Below are 17,530 nucleotides of genomic sequence, written 5' to 3'. Positions count from 1 at the left end.
CAGTTCTGAGGGGCATGGACGTGCCTTGCACTTGGCTGGGAGCAGAGGTTGTTCCTATATTTAAGAAGGGCTCGCCTTTGCTCCCAGCCAATTACAGGCCCATCAGCCTCATAGACGTGTCCCAGAAGCTTTTTGGGAGGCTTATATTAGATCGGCTCCAGAGCTGGCTGGAGGAATGCGATATTCTGAGCCCATATCAGGCAGGTTTTAGAAGGGGGATATCTACAACTGACAAAATATTCCGTCTAAATCTCATTTATTGGAGGACTGCACTAATCGAGGGCGGCAGCTTGTACACTGTGTTTGTGGACTTGCGAGCCGCCTTCGATTTGGTGCCAAGATCAAAATTATGGAGCATCTTGGCAAATACAGGTGACCCAGCAGATATCCTATTTATCCTAATTAAATTGCATCGGAATAACTTTGCACGTGTCAGGTATGGCAGGAACGGGGACCTCACAGACGGATTCCCGTTGACAGAGGGGTGTGACAGGGCTGTGTGCCTGCACCGACCCTGTTCTGCCTCTTTGTGAACGGGGTAATCACCCACCTGTCCAGGATTGGTGACATTGATACCCCTAAATTGGATGGCAGCAGGGTGCCTGCCATTATGTTTGAAATGACACCCTGCTGCTGTCGCAATCCCCCATGGGAATCCAAAGGGTACTGGATGGATTTCTGGAATTCTGCACGGAAAGAGGACTCTAGATCAACGCCTTAAAAACAAAATATATGATCTTAAACTCCACTCCCTCAACACGCCCTAACCCCATGCTTGTCTCAGTCCGCTTAGAGAGGGTTTCCACGTTTGAGTACCTGGGGGTAACTCTAAACGAGAAAATGACCTGGGAAACGCACAAGATTAAAGCCAACATGAAATTTGTGCAGCTAGTGGGTGGTATCTCAAGGATGGCGAAGAACTCTACATACCGCCCATTGGGGTCCAGTCATTCAAATTTATAAATCACAGGCCCGGGGGGCAGTCACATGCGGGGTTGAACTATGGGGTCACACCACTGCTCAAAAACTGATGTACACAGAAAATAAATTTATCAGGCAGATGGTAGCTCTCCTCTCAAGGACGCCGCTGCTTCCTTTGAGACTCGATCTGGATATCAGGCCAATCGCAGACGAATTGGGACTCAAGCCATTAACCTTTTGGCGACGACTCTGGAGCAGCAATGATCTCATCAAATACAGAACTGAGCTTCAGGAGTTCTTAAATGTACCAAATGCTAATTTTAACCTATGGCTAACCTATATAACAAGCACTGGCGTTGCCAATCGGTCTCGCAGTAGGAAAGTTGGAGCTATTACAATTGCAAATAACAATGCCTTTTATTTTTGTTTTCATTTTAAAAACATAAAGGGCTTTGTCATTTACAAAACCAATAGCTCCAACTTTCCTACTGCGAGACCTATTGGCAACGCCAGTGCTTGTTCTTGTTGGAATATCGCCAGCGGCCCAGTGGGTGTCTGAGTGGCCTTTCTAGTGGCAGATGGGCGCTCATTACCCCCGTTTAGCAACAGGAAGAGGTGTCGCACTCCCTTTGTCTCGCTGGGCCGGCCCATTAATGTGTGCACATATTGAGCGGGGGCAGGGGGCCTGAATAGAAGGGGCCTCACTTGTTTTCAGGTGTGTTTCTCCAGTGCAAATGAATGCGTGCATTTTTTTTTACCCCCTTCTTTGAGGAAAGGCATTATGCAAATGTGGCCGATTTTTTTTTTTTTTTTATTTTTTTTTTTTTGTGTGTGCCTGGGCCGATTTTCAATCCCAATCCGACCCTGCCACTACATGAGTGACCAGAATAGAGCAACAGGGTTTGAGCTGCATATGTGATTAGAGGCAGGTAACGCTGTAAGAAACTGAAACCAGCTGAATAATGCCAGGACAGGACTCCGAGACAAAACCTTACATCATCACTAGTTACACAAGACTGCATGCTGTACCCGATCACCACAACAAAGGGGTCCAGCTCAGATCATTTGTACGCGCATGTATTTGAACAGCTGCGGAAATGCAACCACACGGTAATACTGGTGAAAACACGGACAGTGCACTTCAAGCTCCAGGAGACACACCATTCCACCTAGGCACCGTCACATCTGTCTGCTTAGACCTTTTGCAGACGGAGAAATATTCTCTTTCATGGTATTTGTTGTTAATTTCCCGTCTAGAATTTCTAATATCCATTTTCTCAACATTCATCTTCCTTAAATCGCGTCCAATAGCATTCTGGTTTTCCGTCCTAAACCACATCGTCCGCGTTGAAATAATAGGCGTTGACATTAGTGTACTTTTCAGTGCAATGTGCGCACTGTGCCTTGAGAGCACGCGAGCTAAATGACGGCAAATAACCGCAGTACAATGTTGCTGCTCAGGGGTGAGAAGCAAAAAAGCCACACGTTCGTGGCACCTGGAGAGCCCTCTGATGGCGCCAAGTGCACGACGGGAGCTCCATCCGGGTGAATGCAGACGTGTTAGTCAATCTCAAACAGCAATCACAAACTGTTAGCAACACGAACTCAATGTCAAAGCAAACAAACAGAGTGCCTGCTACCAGAAAACCACCCGCACTGAAGTCAAAATGGACTGGAAAAAAATGTCCCTTTGATTACTGCAGGGATGTCAAAACCGCGTGTCACCCAACAATGTGAAACGTGAATAAAATGCGTACCACGCAGTATGTGATCGAGTAGCGTTGTATGGTGGTTATTGGCACTAGCGCCCCGTGCTCAAACCCCTTAAAACCTGGCCTAGAAAACGACAAATGAGATAAATCGACTGCGTGGAGTTCATGACACATAAGGAGCGGCTCCAGATGCCCAGCCTGAGCGGACGCCATGGTTTTTATTCAAGTGCGTGGACGTGGCAATTAATTTCAATAGTATACTTTGCCCTCGCGCTTTCGTGCGCGGCCATTGCTCTGTTCATCATCACGCGCATGAAAGCAATTTGTCCAAAAATGACACTTCAAACAATTGCTCTAAAGACCATTTGTGCTGATAGAAACGCGTTTTGCATGAGTGATGAGGCTGCGGGAGGTGCTGCATGAACGGACATGCATGAAGAGGCAAAGTGTTACAACCGGATTGGAAGATGAATGCACTAAAACGTTCGAGGCAAATGTGACGCTATACCTCACAGTAATATACATATGAATGAATGAATGAAAATGCATTTCTACAGCGCGAATGCTGCCCTGGGGCGTCCAAGCACTAGGGAACCAGAGGGGGGTGTAATGAGGCTTATGGGGCATATGGATTGCCTTAGGAGGATGTTTTAGGTGAGTACTGTTTAAGCCATGTTGTAAAGTGTCCTAAATGTACCAATTACAAGATTCTACGAGAAAATGTATACAAGTAAACTATTCTGAGACTATTTATTTAGAAATACAGTAACAGGGACCAAAGAGGCACACAGAAGCGAATGCAATGAAGCGACATTGCTTAATCTGTTATGTCCACAAGCCATCTTGGTCAGCTAAAGGATACAAGCTGGACAAGGAAAAGGGTTATCAGACGTTTTTCTTATGTGTCACTCAAATGCAGGCAATGCAAACACAAGCATGCACGTTTCGACAACAGCAACATTTTGTCAGGTGCACTATATCCACGCTCTTCAAGCTTAAGAAGAAAATATTATAGAAAACCTGATACATTCTCGCTTCAGTGAGCAGCCGAGCAACTATCGGGGGCCGGGTGCAAATGCAATGCACGAGGCGTCTTGTGACGGAAGCCGGATGGGGGCGGGAGAGCCTGGGGCAGGATTCCGAATGCGGGGAGGCAGGCGGATTAGGAGGGAAGCTGTATGGGGGTGGGAGAGCCTGGTGGGGGGGCGTGAATAAACAAGCGTTGCCGGGAAACTGAAAGTACGGCCGGCCTGCGGCCGGCCATGATTCAATTAGGGGAGGAGAAGCCGCAGAGCGCACGCTGGGCGAAGCCCTTTGATGTGCTCTGCGGCCGTGAAAGCGCGTGCTTGTTTGGTCACGTGATTCACGTGAACTCAATGAAAACCGCAGCGCAAGAAGCCCTTGGTTTCACGAGGATTTTCGAGACCTGATTTCTCGCTCCGCTCAATGCGCTTGCGCGCATTGATAGGTCGCGAGACCTAAAAAGGTCACTTGAGACCCTTGGCTTATCAGAACTCTGGACTGATCTGGTAAATGCAAGTACCAGGATCTCACGGAAAGAACTATCAAAAGCTTATTACGACCTAAAGCTTATTGCTGCCGTGAATGAGACGCGGGTGGGCTCTCTGACAAACTTATTCATCCAAAACAAAGACTACTATTCTTTCGAATGTGTTTTGGATGGTATGACTCCAGCGCTAACCAGGAAGCTCTTTCTGCAGTGGCGGCAGGGTACTCTACCTCTAAGGTCATTTACAAGTTCCTGGTCTTCGCCCCCGACCACTGAGCGATGCCCGGCATGCGCGCATCCCCAAGAAAATGACTCACATGTGGTATTTTTTTGCGAACCCTACCAAAAAATCAGGAAATACTGGCTTATTCCCCTCCTTAAAAACATGGGCTTTAGAAATTTTTCACCTGAGTACAGAATCCTGAAGACTGATCTTTCTCCACAGATAGTGTTTGCAATGGCGAAGTATTCAACGGCAATGTGGCACGCACATTCACGCTTCCTCAAGCTGGACGCGGATTTTTAATTCCGTTTTAACAAACTTTAGCTGGTAACTGGTTTTAGCTGTCATTGAGGTTAATTTGACTTATATCGTAAAGACCAATTTTTAAAATCATTGTTTTGATGTATTGTATAAATTTCATGTGATTGTGATGTGTGTGTATAGCTTTTATGATCTTATTGGTTGAAATAAAGATTTCAAACGGCTTGTTCTTGTTTGCTGGGATTTTGAGTCGGGTGGCAATTTAGTTGAGAGCCCTCTTGGTGTGTTTTTTGTGATTTTTCTTCCTGGTGAAAAGTGGTCCTTCGTCATGTGCTGTTTTGTGGATAGATATCCTGGCAACTGGTAACAATATAGGGCCCTCAAGGCAGGAGAGCTATGCGCTTGTGGCTTTACACATGGGACTAGTCCGGCAGCAATGTTATGAATTCTCAGTAATCACTCATGGTTGATAAAGGGCACCTGTGCTATAGGCCATTAGCGTAAAAACGTTTTGATAGCACAAGAGATTTTCGCTTGTAACTTGTGGAGGAATTGTAGTTTCTTGAAAATGTGTTGCATCATTTTCATGGTAAGAAAGCTTGATTTTGCTACTTAATTCACTTGGGAAATTTTTGGTTACTGTCTCAGATCCTCAGGATAGGCGTAGTGATGGTCATAAGGTTTCCAGCCACCAGAGGTGAGACTTTCAGCTTTGGATGCGTTCAGTTTGAGGTGGTTCCTTGGCATCACTAATCAGCGACCTGGTGGTAATTTAAGATTTCGGAGTTTCTAATATCCTTGGGGCATTTCAATTTAAAAAGTGTCTGCTTGTCATCTGCGTTGATTTAAGAGGTGAACTGAAAATCATTAATTATTCCTAGTAACAATTTCATGTAGGGACAACTTATTTTATGCTGTTGGATTTGGTGGAGTGAGGATGAGTATGGAAGACGTTTATTCTTTTGTGTAGGCAGCTTGTGGGGGAGTTAGTGGAACCACAAACCCCTTTCATTAAGGAATAACACACCGAAGACATTAGATCACAAACGATGCAGTTTAAAAATGTATTTTAAAACCAAATTCCTAGTCTAGTGCACGCAATATGAAATGTAACCACAATCAAGTCAGACAATATGGCCGGACAATCAATTTAATGAATTATAAAAGCAAAAAGAAATAAGAGCGCATCAATCCAGTGGGACACAATCCTGCATCCTACACAAACCCAAAACAATTAAATTTGGACGAAAACATTTCAGGCAAGACAAAGGTAGCTTGTGGAAAATACAGATAACTGGGGCTAGCTTAGAAAAAACAGTTAATGCACTTGTTTTATCACATTGGATTAATGTGCATACTGTTTAAACAAGTCAACGACGTTTCGATCCTTTTAAAACAATACTAGGATCATGATCAGGATGGGTATAATATAAGCCTGAATTTTATAGTGCCTCGTATAATACGGGCGGGGTAACGGAGCGCATGGAGGCTCAGATGGAGCCTGTAAGTGACTGCAATTGGCGGATCTTATGGGAGTAGGGTTGCGGCTGTAACAAGGGATCTTAACTTAGAGATATGAGCGATGCAGTGATAGAATTCAGTCCGGGCTGGGTGGCGATTCGCTGTATGCCCATTCTAGGACGAAACCGATCCGAAGCTCAATGGCTGGGATAGAACCTGGCATTTCGCCACTGAAAAAGTGTTTTTTGTTGTCTTTTTCTGATCTTATGTCTGCAGGCAGGGAAAGAGGTGAAACCTCTGCTTTTAGCGGGCAGGAACACTTTGACAGCTCCCGCTCGCTGGAACCGGAATGTTTGCTCTCACTTTGTGGACACTGTCAGCTTCCGCCAAGCGAAAGCAAACCGCTATGTCCTGGGGTGGGCACTCCGGGATATAGCATGAGCTGGCCCTAGGGGGGGCGATCCCCAGGGCCATGTAAGGCTCCAGGAGGAGGGCTTCATACCCCCCCCCCCCATCCTTTACTTTTCAGGGCCGGCCCCAGTTAGGTGGTGATCCCCAAGCCCTATGTGGTCTGGAGGTGGGAGGCACGCAGCCCCTCTTCCATTTTTTGTAATTTGTTTTTTTAGGACGGGGAGTGGCAGGGGTGGTCCTTGGAGGGGGCCCCCCCCCCCCATAATTATTATTTTAGCCCCGGGAAGGTCATGGTCTCGGTGTCTCGGGCAGTCCTCCCATCAATGCTAAATAAACCCTGGAGAGGGGCCCCGTGTTTCCCCTTCATTTTTGAAAATATTCCCCAGGGACCTAGCCCTAGCACAGACTGTTCTTGTTTATTTTACATTTTTGCTGCGGATTCGCGGCTCCATCGTGTTTTCACGACAACAAAAAAAGGTAGGTTCTGTTTGGCCCTGATGGGGTACCCATGACCAGAGCCAAAGGGCCTGGGTATTTCTACTCTGCCTCTTTTTTAGTTTCTTTTAAGCATTTTATGTGGGACTCTGAAATTTGGTATAATTTTGTCAAGCAGTTTGGGTTGTAGTCTCAACTAAAATCTCTGAGAATTAACATTGGAAAAACATATTTATTCAACCCCCTCCACTGTACCCCAAATTTCGTAAAGATTTGTCAACCGGCGTCAAAGATATAGTCAAGTCAAAATCACTCTTCCTATGGAAATCTAGACTGAATATACCTTCTGGCGATCATAAAAAAAATGTGTGTATATATGTATGTATGTATATGTGTGTGTGTATATATATATATAATCTATCCACAAAAGTACTCCATTCACCCGAATAGACGTCTCCGACACTCAGAAATTGCTGTGCACGTAATTTTAATCAGCAGGAAAACAACGCGTGATCACGTTTACAAGTGGAGACCAAACAATTGTCCTTTTACTCTTTCAAATGACATAGAAAACGGACTATCACCCATATGTGCAAAATAAGTACCATATATGGCGGACATGTTTAGGAAGCAAATAAACATACAGACAATTGGCATATATGCATTCAATCCAGATTAACAGTACTTTTTGTATGCCCAAGACATTCCAACTTCTGTTGTTTATAAAGTCGGTTATAATGCACCAAAATATAAATACATTTGTTACATTGCTTCCACGGGTTATAAATGATCCCCACTCCCATGCTTAGGTATTTCTATGTATGTGCTATACTCTAGAGCGAATAGGAGAGCTGTAGAGTTAAATAACTTAAGTTAATGTTGCACTTCGTGTACAAGCACAATAAAGTTTTAATTGTCCAAGCTGACGACACACGCTAACTGTCAATCAATTCGATAGGTCCACCCCAGTGGGCCAGGACAATCCAGGTAAGCCACGCCCAAGTGGGCTGTTGTTAACATATAGTGCCATAATAATCCGCACCAATGCCCGCATGTAAACCCCACAGAATTTAAAGAGTATGTACAAATTATTCAAAAAGTCCATGCCCCAGTGGGCAAAATAGTATAACTCCCAGCATGATCATCATCATAAACAGCTCTCCAACAAGGGAGTTTGTGGAAACCAATTGCCTGTATGGTTTGGGCAGCCACTTGATCTTCAACAATCAATTATGATTAACTCCATATTCCTAGTCACACCATTTCATCAATGTACCTATGAAAGATAAAATACATAAAAAACTTTTAAAAGAAAGACCTGCGGAGGTCCAACTGCGGACAATAATCATAATTGCATTACATTTCAATTTACCATTAAGCAAGATGTACAGCTAATTCTTCATTTATGTTCAATCCATTTGGAGGCATGCATTCAAAGTCAATAATGTTCCTCGACTCCAATTTACATAGAGCAAGTTTCCTGTTTCCTCCACAGACCCCCAGATTCACCTTCTCTATGACCACCATCCTCAACAAATTCTCATTTTGGAAATGGTGATCAAAGAAATGGCGAGCCACAAGATACTGTGGGTTGTGATTTTTGATCGCTCTTAAATGTTGTAGGACCCTTTCTTTAGCTTTCAAAGTTGTACTGCCCACATACCACCTGTCACAGGGACAGATGAGTAAGTACACGCAGTACATCGTATGACATGAGTGATTTCTTGATCGTAAAAACACTCCCTGATGAAGGGACTGTCAGCTCTTTGCAGTTCACACTATTGCGACATGCTTTGCATGACCTACAACATATAAAACCCGGATTGTCTTTGGGTTCAATTTTGCCCACAACAGCATTTTGGCTAAGATCATCTTTGAGTGATCTACATTTTCTGAAGGTGATCTGGGGGTTGGGGTTCAGGTGGGGTTTCAGGTGATGATCAGTCAGGAGAACATGCCAGTGTGTATTAAAGATCTTCCTAATCTCATGAGCCTGTCCTGAGTAAGTTGTAATAAACCTTACTTTATGTTCCTCTTCCATGATTTTATTAGGATTAAGTAACTCATTTCTGATGGTGGCATCCACCCTATTACAGGCCTGTACAATGGTTTTATTTTTGTAACCCCGTTCTTTGAACCGATGGCACATTACTTTTTTCTCCAATTCATATGCAACTTCTGTACTACAATTTCTCTTGGCCCGTAGCCGTTCCCCATAGGGTATGCTGTCTACAAGGCTTCGAGGGTGTGCACTTCTTGCATTCAAAAGGCTATTGCCCGCAGTCTGTTTGCGAAAGAGACTGGTGGTCACATTATCTCCTTGAATTTCAACCTGGATATCAAGAAATTCAATTGTGGTCTTATGGATATGTTCTGTGAAAACCAGGTTCAGTGTATTCTTATTCAACAAAAATACGAATGCTCTGGCAGACTCAATGCTTCCATTCCAAATCATAAAGATGTCATTGATGTACCTAAGCCACAGGACAACTTCGGTATTAAATTCGGCTAATTGGCTGGACACCTGCTCCTCCCACGAACCCATGAAAAGGTTGGCATAACTGGGGGCAAAACAGGTGCCCATAGCCGTGCCCTGTGACTGTCGGTACATCTTGTCATCAAAAATAAAGAAATTGTTTGTCAAACAAAATTCAATAAGTTTGATTAACATTTTGGAATGGCAAAGATACGAAATAGATCTGGATTTTAGGAAGTGCTCTACTGCTGACAGTCCCAAATCATGCCGTATGCATGTGTACAGGCTGCTTACGTCCAAAGTAACCAGCGTGAAGGAAGGTTCCCAATGTATACCTTCAATGATTTTTAGAAAGTGGGTGGTATCTTTTAAGTAAGCTGGGAGGGAGATGACAAATGGCCGTAGATAGTAATCAATATATTGAGACGTATTCTCCAATAAGGAGCCCATTGAGGACACAATGGGTCTTCCAGGGGGATCAACAGCATTTTTGTGGAGTTTTGGGAAGAGGTACAGAATGGGAATTTTTGGGTGCTCACACCGTAAGAATTTATATTCTTCCCACTCCAGTAACCCTCTGTCTCTATAATCTTGCAGTAAATCATCAAAGGTGTTCTTTGCAGTTCTTATATCAGATTGGGTACATGGTTTGTAACAAGATGTGTCTCCTAACTGCCTTAAGCCCTCAGCCAGATACTTGTTTTTATCAAGCACCGCAACATTCCCCCCTTTATCTGCATTGCGAATTACAATTTGATTGTCACCCTTGAGGTCATCAATGGCCTGCTTCTGTTCAAAGGAGAGGTTTCTCATGATGTTGGGCACTCGCTTAGTTCTCAGTTTTTTAATATCGCTGAGCACACCCCTTTCGAAAACTTCTACTGCTTCACATACAATGTGGGGGAGGAACCTAGACTTAACCTTAAAATGACTACCTGGATTAGCATTAACATTAGTAACACCATCCAACAGAAAATCATCTTGTTCAATAGTCCCAGAGGAGATCACCTCCAGAAATTCAACATCATGTGAGTCCAAATCACTGGGATTGACAATTATACTATATATATATTATACTCTATATATATATATATATATATATATATATATATATATATATATATATATACACACACACACACATTTTTTTTTTATGGTCGCCAGTAGGTAGTTATAGTTAGGACCTAGTTTCCATAGGAAATCCGCAACATTCTATTGGGAATAACTTTGGAGCCGGTTGATGAATCTTCGCAAATTTCTCAAAGAATATGGCCTGCTCTGCTCCGCTCCTTTCCTGAAAGGTTTGGGGGGATTCGTCAATGGGGGCTGAGAAAAAAAGGGGGGTCCCAAAACGTGTTTTCCACATGTTATTTTCCATAGGACGATTAGACACGGCTACAGCCCGAAAGGCTGAACGGAATTACAAGAAATTTGGCAAAATGGTAGTCTGATTCGCAGATCACGCTTTTGCTTAAATGGTGTAAATCCCTCCAGTAGTTCCTGAGAAAATCGAAAGAAAATTAATATATATATATTTATCTATAAACGTGCACGGTACGCATACGTGTGCGTACCTTTCCGTGCAGGAGCTGCATGCTGATTGGCTGCCACTGTCTGTGAACACTCCAAAACAGAAATTGTTGGCAGCCATCTTGTGCCTCGGTAGACTGAGGCACAAGAAAGCAGAAAAACAAACGTGTAGAACTCAAAAAGGGGGCAGGGTAGAAGCACCCTGACCCCGTAGGCCTGCTCAGGGGGTCCCACAAGGACCCCCAAGGCCCAATTTTTTTTTCAGAAAAAATCGCGGGGTGCGCGTACGTACGCGTACCTTCCTGTGCACGAGCTGCATGCTGATTGGCTGCCACTGTCTGTCAACACTCCAAAACAGAGATTGTTGGCAGCCACCAATCTTTTCATTTAACTATTGAACCAGTCAATACATTACTTAATTATTAAATCATTTAAAAGTGACGAATGGTAGAATCAACGGTGGCAGAGGAGCATCAACCTACTGAGCTGCGAGCAGTTTGAAAAGTAAAACTAAAATGATAATAATCAATGTTATCATCTTTTATTCTTAACACATTTTATTCGTTTTTATAGGTACTAAACGGGCGTTGCCCGACATATATTACAATTAACAAGCGATATTGAAAGTACCATGTTGTTAAATTCCGCAACAATTTGGTCCGCAACAATTTGGTCTATAAAACATCAGGCCAATCAACTAATAGATCGCACCGAACACTACTGATTGCCCGCCGCCCTGTGTAGTGAAATGCTATTCGATCCACATTCAAGGTTGTCAGTCTCTGACATATTAATATGTCATACATGTTACTAGGAACATTATGGAGGGTCGTGGTGTCGTAGAGGGGGTAAATCAATACCTCGATATGACGCCCAGCCAGTCAAGATCTTTCTGTGCTTCTGTGGGCAGCCCAAGCTTGGAAGACTACAATCTTAGCACCCATACATCTATCCATGGCTTTCTTCCAGCCCCCAAACTTGGTGGATTAATCGCCTTCCACTTCTGGCCTATGTCCCTTTTGGCCAGTGTTTGGCCCAGGAACAACAGATGTTGTGTGTAGCGGTTTCCACCTATGTCTTCGATGCTGTGTAGTAGCAGCAATCTGGGATCGTGTGGAATGGTCCAAGTTATGACACGGCTAAGACAGGACGCGACCTTCTACCAAAAAGATTTCAACACGTCGCACCTCCACACCGTATGCAAAAATGTGCCATCGGCCCTCGCGCAGCCGAGGCATGGGGGGACTGAATAACACCCATTTTATACAGGCGGGATCTAGTATAATATGTGCAATGTAGATATTTAAATTAAATAAGGCGGTATTGCAAAGAAACCACCACATTCCGGGGGCTAGCCAAGGCCTCGGTCCAGTCGTCATCGGTCATGGTCGGTAGATCGATTTCCCCAGGCAGATCTGGTCTTATGTAGTGTATTTCGTGTGTGGGTAATCAAAGTCTGATAGATCAGTCTAATCTTATGCCCACCTAAGTCTCCCATTAATAGGCGGCCCTCCAGAGGTTGGAATTCAGGTAATTCCTCTAGTTGGCAGATTTGGGGGTTTAGGGCGTGTCTCATTGTAAATATTTGTAGAACTGTGATTTGTGTAGCTGAAACTCTGCTTGTAGTTGTTGAAAGGATTTAAGGGTGCAGCCTTGCATAATGTCAACCAATGTGGAAATTCCAAGGAGGTCCCATTTGTCAAAGCTCACCAGTGCGGAGACTGAGTGTATAGATGTGCCCTGCCATAGCGGGGTCGTTTGTGTCACCCGTCTCATCCAGCCCATGGTTTTCACTGTGTGTCGCCATAATTGTATAACTGTTTTACTTGTTGGGGGGAGGGTGTCAAGACTTATCCGACTATAGAGGAATTTTTGCAAGGAAGTGCCCTCCATTGCCAGCCGTTCCACTGCATAGGCTGGCTCAGATTGTGAGCTATACCACCACTCATTAATGATTAAGAGATGAGATGTGGTGTAGTGTGCATATATATACGCTGCTATGATACCGCCGCAATAGGTCGACTGTGTGCATGTGTTTAAAGCCACCCGAATTGCCCCACCCTGCCATAGTAACTTGTTAAGGAGTGCATTCAGTTGAGTAAACCATGAGTATTGGCCGTTCTAGGGAAAGTTCTGTAGGCGGTATAATAAGCGGGGAAGAGAAACCATTTTAAAAATGGTTGATCGACCATATAATGATAGGGTAACTGTGACCAAATTGTGGTTTCATTTAGAACAGCTGGGAGCAGTGGGGTGATATTGTGGGTCCATGAAGTCGTAGGGCATGAATACCCCCAAGTACTATAGTGTGGGATAACTGCGTGGCCCAAGTTTGGTGTTTCTGGTCACTGCACACCGGGTAAAGTATAGACTTGGACGGATTGGCGCTTACTCCAGAGGTCTCTCCAAATACACACAAGATCTGAAGGATAGGGGGCCTGAGAACCAAGTGTCTGTCATAAAAAAGAAGACATTGTCTGCATATAGTGTGATTCTGTTGGAGCATTCACACGACCATTAAAACCTGCGAATCAGTGGATCCTGACCCACCCAAATGGCTAGAGGCTCTATGGCCAAAGCCATGTCCCGGTGGATGGAAAAGGGGGTCGACGGATGCCCGCCACTCGCACCTAGGCCGAGAGGTCCGTTTATAGCAGTTGGATAAATGCTAGCAATTGAGGTCCGAAGTTGATGGCGTGAAGAAATTTAAAAAGATCAGTCTAGCTAGAGCAGTCCAATGCCTTGTCAATATCGGCCAACAGAAAGGCCGCGGGCCGACCAAGTTCTTGGTCCTTGGCGAGAGCATTGTGGACCTGTCTGATGTTATGTCTCGTGGATCGCTGTGGCATTAAGCCAGATTGATCAGGATGGATGAGATCTTGAATGCACGAGCAAAGGCAATCAGCTAGGACTTTGACAAGCAGCTTAGGCTCAAAATTGAGCAAAGAAATGGGGCGATTTGAAGCAGGATCTTTGGGGGCGGCTGGGATTTAAAAATACTACGAATTCGGCATGGCGCCAATCTGAGGGTAGAATGTGTTGAAGAGCGGCGAGATGTGGGCCCAATGTGGTCATGTGTGGCCTCAAAAATTCACCAGGAATCCATTGGGGTCAGGTGTTCTACCGGGGTATGTGTTGGTCCGTGCCGCCCTGAGCTCGTCTAAGGTTATAGGGGCGTCTAATGTATCTAGTATTTGATCCAAAATTCTGCTGGGGGTATATCTGATATGAATTCGCCAATAAGGGTCTCAGATATGTATTCTCTTTGTTGATATAGGGAGGCATAATATGCGGCGACGGCTTGGGCCACAGTTTCTGGGGAAGTGCATAGTTCTCCCTCATCATTTTTCAGTGCCTGAATGGGGATAGGGGCCTACTTGGCCTGCCATAGCTGGTGCAGCATTTTGCTGGACTGGTTTCCCCACTGATAAATCCTGTGTTGTATGGCCAACCAGGTCTCTTGGACCTCCTTGGTAAGGGTTGGTGTATTTGTTGCTGGATTTGGAGGAGACGTCATGATTCCGGGGCGGTCCCAGTTACTACTTGTTGCTCAAAAGATCGCTAACGATCCTCCAGGTCTAGTATTTGGGCGCAGCGTTTACGTTTTTCGCCTGTCCAAAAACTTATGTCGGCGCCTCGAAGTGTACGTGTAAGAGCCTCCCATAAGATGGATTTGGACAGTACTGTGTCGGTGTTCGTCGAGATGTAGTCTGTGATGGCTCGTTGAAGGACTTCCTGAATGTTATCATTTTAGCTGTCAGTTTCCTGATTAGGTGATGGGAGGTATGCAACAACAGTCGGTTCTGTGGGGAGTTAACTAGAACATGAATTCATTCACAGATACTTTATGTAGGTCTGGTAACTCAATCATGCCTTGTTACGTAACCAGGTGTGATGTTACCAGACCTACATAAAGTATCTGTGAATGAATTCATGTTCTTGTTAAAGAAATATAACTCCACACAGCACCAATTGTTGTTGCATACTATTAGATTTCCCAGGTTCTGAGAAATGCTGGGTCATCCCATTACTATTAATGGTCTAGAGGGGCAGGGCTGGCCAGAGCAGGGACCAGGGGGAGGAGTGATGAGCATACTTTAAAGTGTGCATGACGGTTTGGCCGGCCTTCTTGAGCCGATCAAACAGTCATGCCCACTTTGCATGTTCTACACCGGCTGTAATGCACAGCTTGGGTGGTGAACGGTGCTCAGAGTGGGAGCCTGTGCATGAACAACGGTACTCAGACCAACCACAACACTGCTGTAAGTCAACGTTGTGATTGGCTAGGCAAGTCGGGAAGCCTGTGTGCTTCCTGCTGTCTAGTAGCTGTCTAGTAGCTGAAGCAAACCAATAGGCATGCAGGTAAGTTTTTGTTTCCCCATAACTCCCGCCCCCACACACTCCCGCCACCCTCATTGAGTAGCGGCCGCCACTAGGTAGAATAATGTGTAGTTTCTGCCAATTCATTGTCCTTTGTTCGCATCACCCAAATCACTGTGCTGTAGAACTCTGTACCCACTTTCTGCAACTGTTACTCGTTTCCCTGCATTGCAAGACTGCTGCTGACCTTTCTGCAGCATACTCTGTACCACTTGTTGCTGCCCTCCCCAGTGTTCCTCTTCTACTTTGCACACATTTACTCATGTCAGTGATTTGATATGGCAGTTATCTTTGAATGATTTTCCATCCAGGTATTTTATTTTGATGGTGAGACTTTTTAAGGCGTGTTTTTTTCCCTTCCCATTCACTTTTTGTGCCATTTTGCATACTGTACTAGGCTTATTTAAGTTTATTTTGTACCACAGCTTTTTTTCAACATTTGTACTGCCAACTGGAAAATCCCTTTATCAAGCGCACCTAAAGTAAGGCCTGTGAAAGTGGAGTGTTTTGCCTGTTTTCAGTGAATGTTTTCAGTGATACAAAACTAATAATTTAACAGTTCCAAAAAGGATTTGAAGTACATTAAACTGAAAGTGTATAGATGGAGAAAAGACAATGTTTGAACTCCAAAAAGTGAAGTTAGACCACAAAAATGGGACTCTGGTGTACTGGTGGAACTAGAGGACTAATTGAACAGGCTTTCCAACATGTACAGTCTGTGTTTGATAAAATGAGAAGCAGAGTTTCTTTTAGTTATGTTCCGCATTGATAAATGGTTTTATGTATTACTGATTAACATTTCTCTGTGTTCAATTGACCTGTTCTGTGTGTGGCTAGTGTCAAAGGATCTGTGAGAATCCTTGAAATCCACAGTATAAGTTTCAATTAGTTGTTCTACATCCATAGAATCTGCCATAACTGAAAACCTAGATCATGTGAACACAGTGAATGATGCTGTAATCATTGTTTTTTTCTGTTTTGGATGAAATCATGCTAGCTGTAAGTTGTGGTTAGTTGGTGACGCAGCTGCGTCTTTTGAAGTTTTGTATTCATAGTGCAGATGAACACTTTATTTTTTGTTCCAGCGATGTCCTCGCATTGCCAATCTTCAAGCAGGAGGAGTCCAGTTTGCCTTCGGACACGGAGAATAAGATCCTTCCTTTTCAGTATGTACTGTGTGCTGCCACGTCTCCTGCTGTCAAACTTCATGACGAGACATTAACATATCTAAATCAAGGTAAACTACATTGCCTTTAATTATTGCAAATTACTTGCCACGCTGATTCTTAGTCTCCCACCGAGGCACCAGCTTAACAAAAAAAACAAACAGGTTTTGCTTGTATTTGATTGTAAACCTCAATCTCATATTTTATTTCATTTAGGGGCTGGTGTTTGAAAATATCCCTGAAATGCTGTTCTTCAATAGTAGTTGAATAGTTTGTTAATTGTTTTCAGTTGTCGTTGCAAAGTTCTCCCCTTTCCACTTGATAAAAGTTCCTCTTTAATTGTTTTTTTTTTGTAAACATATTTTTACATATAGACACATAGTCTTCCTTCCGTTTACCAAACAGTCCTCCCCCCCTTACCACAACAATCCTTGAATACAAATACACAGTTATATTGCACTGGTTCATATTCTTATCCATTGTCTTGTTGTATTATAATAGCATGGTACTATGCGCCTCTAATCCCCACTCGTTGTGGTACATCATCAATGCTTGCATATTATCTGAAATAACTTAACAACTAGAAACTTCCCCCTGACATGCCATCGTTGTTTTAGGCTCTATTAAACCCTACTTCCAATGCTTCTGAAGTGCCCGCACTAGGGCCGCATGTACCAGAAAGCCTCCTCTGGGGAGATCTAACCTTTCCTGCAGTGCCTGGTCAATCAATCAATCAGTGACACTTATAAAGCGCGCTACATACCCGTAGGGTCTCAAGGCGCTGGGGAGGGGGGGTGCCGCTACTGCTCGAACAGCCAGGTCTTCAGCTTCTTCCTGAAGGAGAGGTGGTCTTGGGTTAGGCGCAGGTCGGACGGGAGGGAGTTCCAGGTCTTGGCGGCCAGGTAGGAGAAGGACCTTCCTCCTGTAGTCGCTCTTCGGATGCGGGGGACGGCGGCGAGGGCGTGGTTGGCTGATCGGAGGTGGCGTTTGGGAGCGTAGAAGTTGACTCGGCTGTTGAGGTAGCTCGGGCCTTGGTCGTGTAGG

General features: G+C 44.4%; 1 protein-coding gene across 1 annotated transcript in view; it reads left to right on the top strand.

The window, feature by feature from the left end:
• TFCP2 (transcription factor CP2) overlaps positions 1–17,530 on the top strand; it is a 311,771-nt gene that overhangs the window by 54,887 nt on the left and 239,354 nt on the right. The window contains exon 2 of the mRNA XM_086965818.1: positions 16,406–16,557. Within this exon, the coding sequence (XP_086821944.1) occupies positions 16,406–16,557 (152 nt within the window). The remainder of the gene's footprint in view (positions 1–16,405; positions 16,558–17,530) is intronic.

The sequence above is a fragment of the Lissotriton vulgaris genome, chromosome 1_1 (assembly GCF_964263255.1).
Source record: "Lissotriton vulgaris chromosome 1_1, aLisVul1.2, whole genome shotgun sequence".
Taxonomy (NCBI): domain Eukaryota; kingdom Metazoa; phylum Chordata; class Amphibia; order Caudata; family Salamandridae; genus Lissotriton; species Lissotriton vulgaris.
This window is presented reverse-complemented; position numbering and strand designations above follow the sequence as displayed.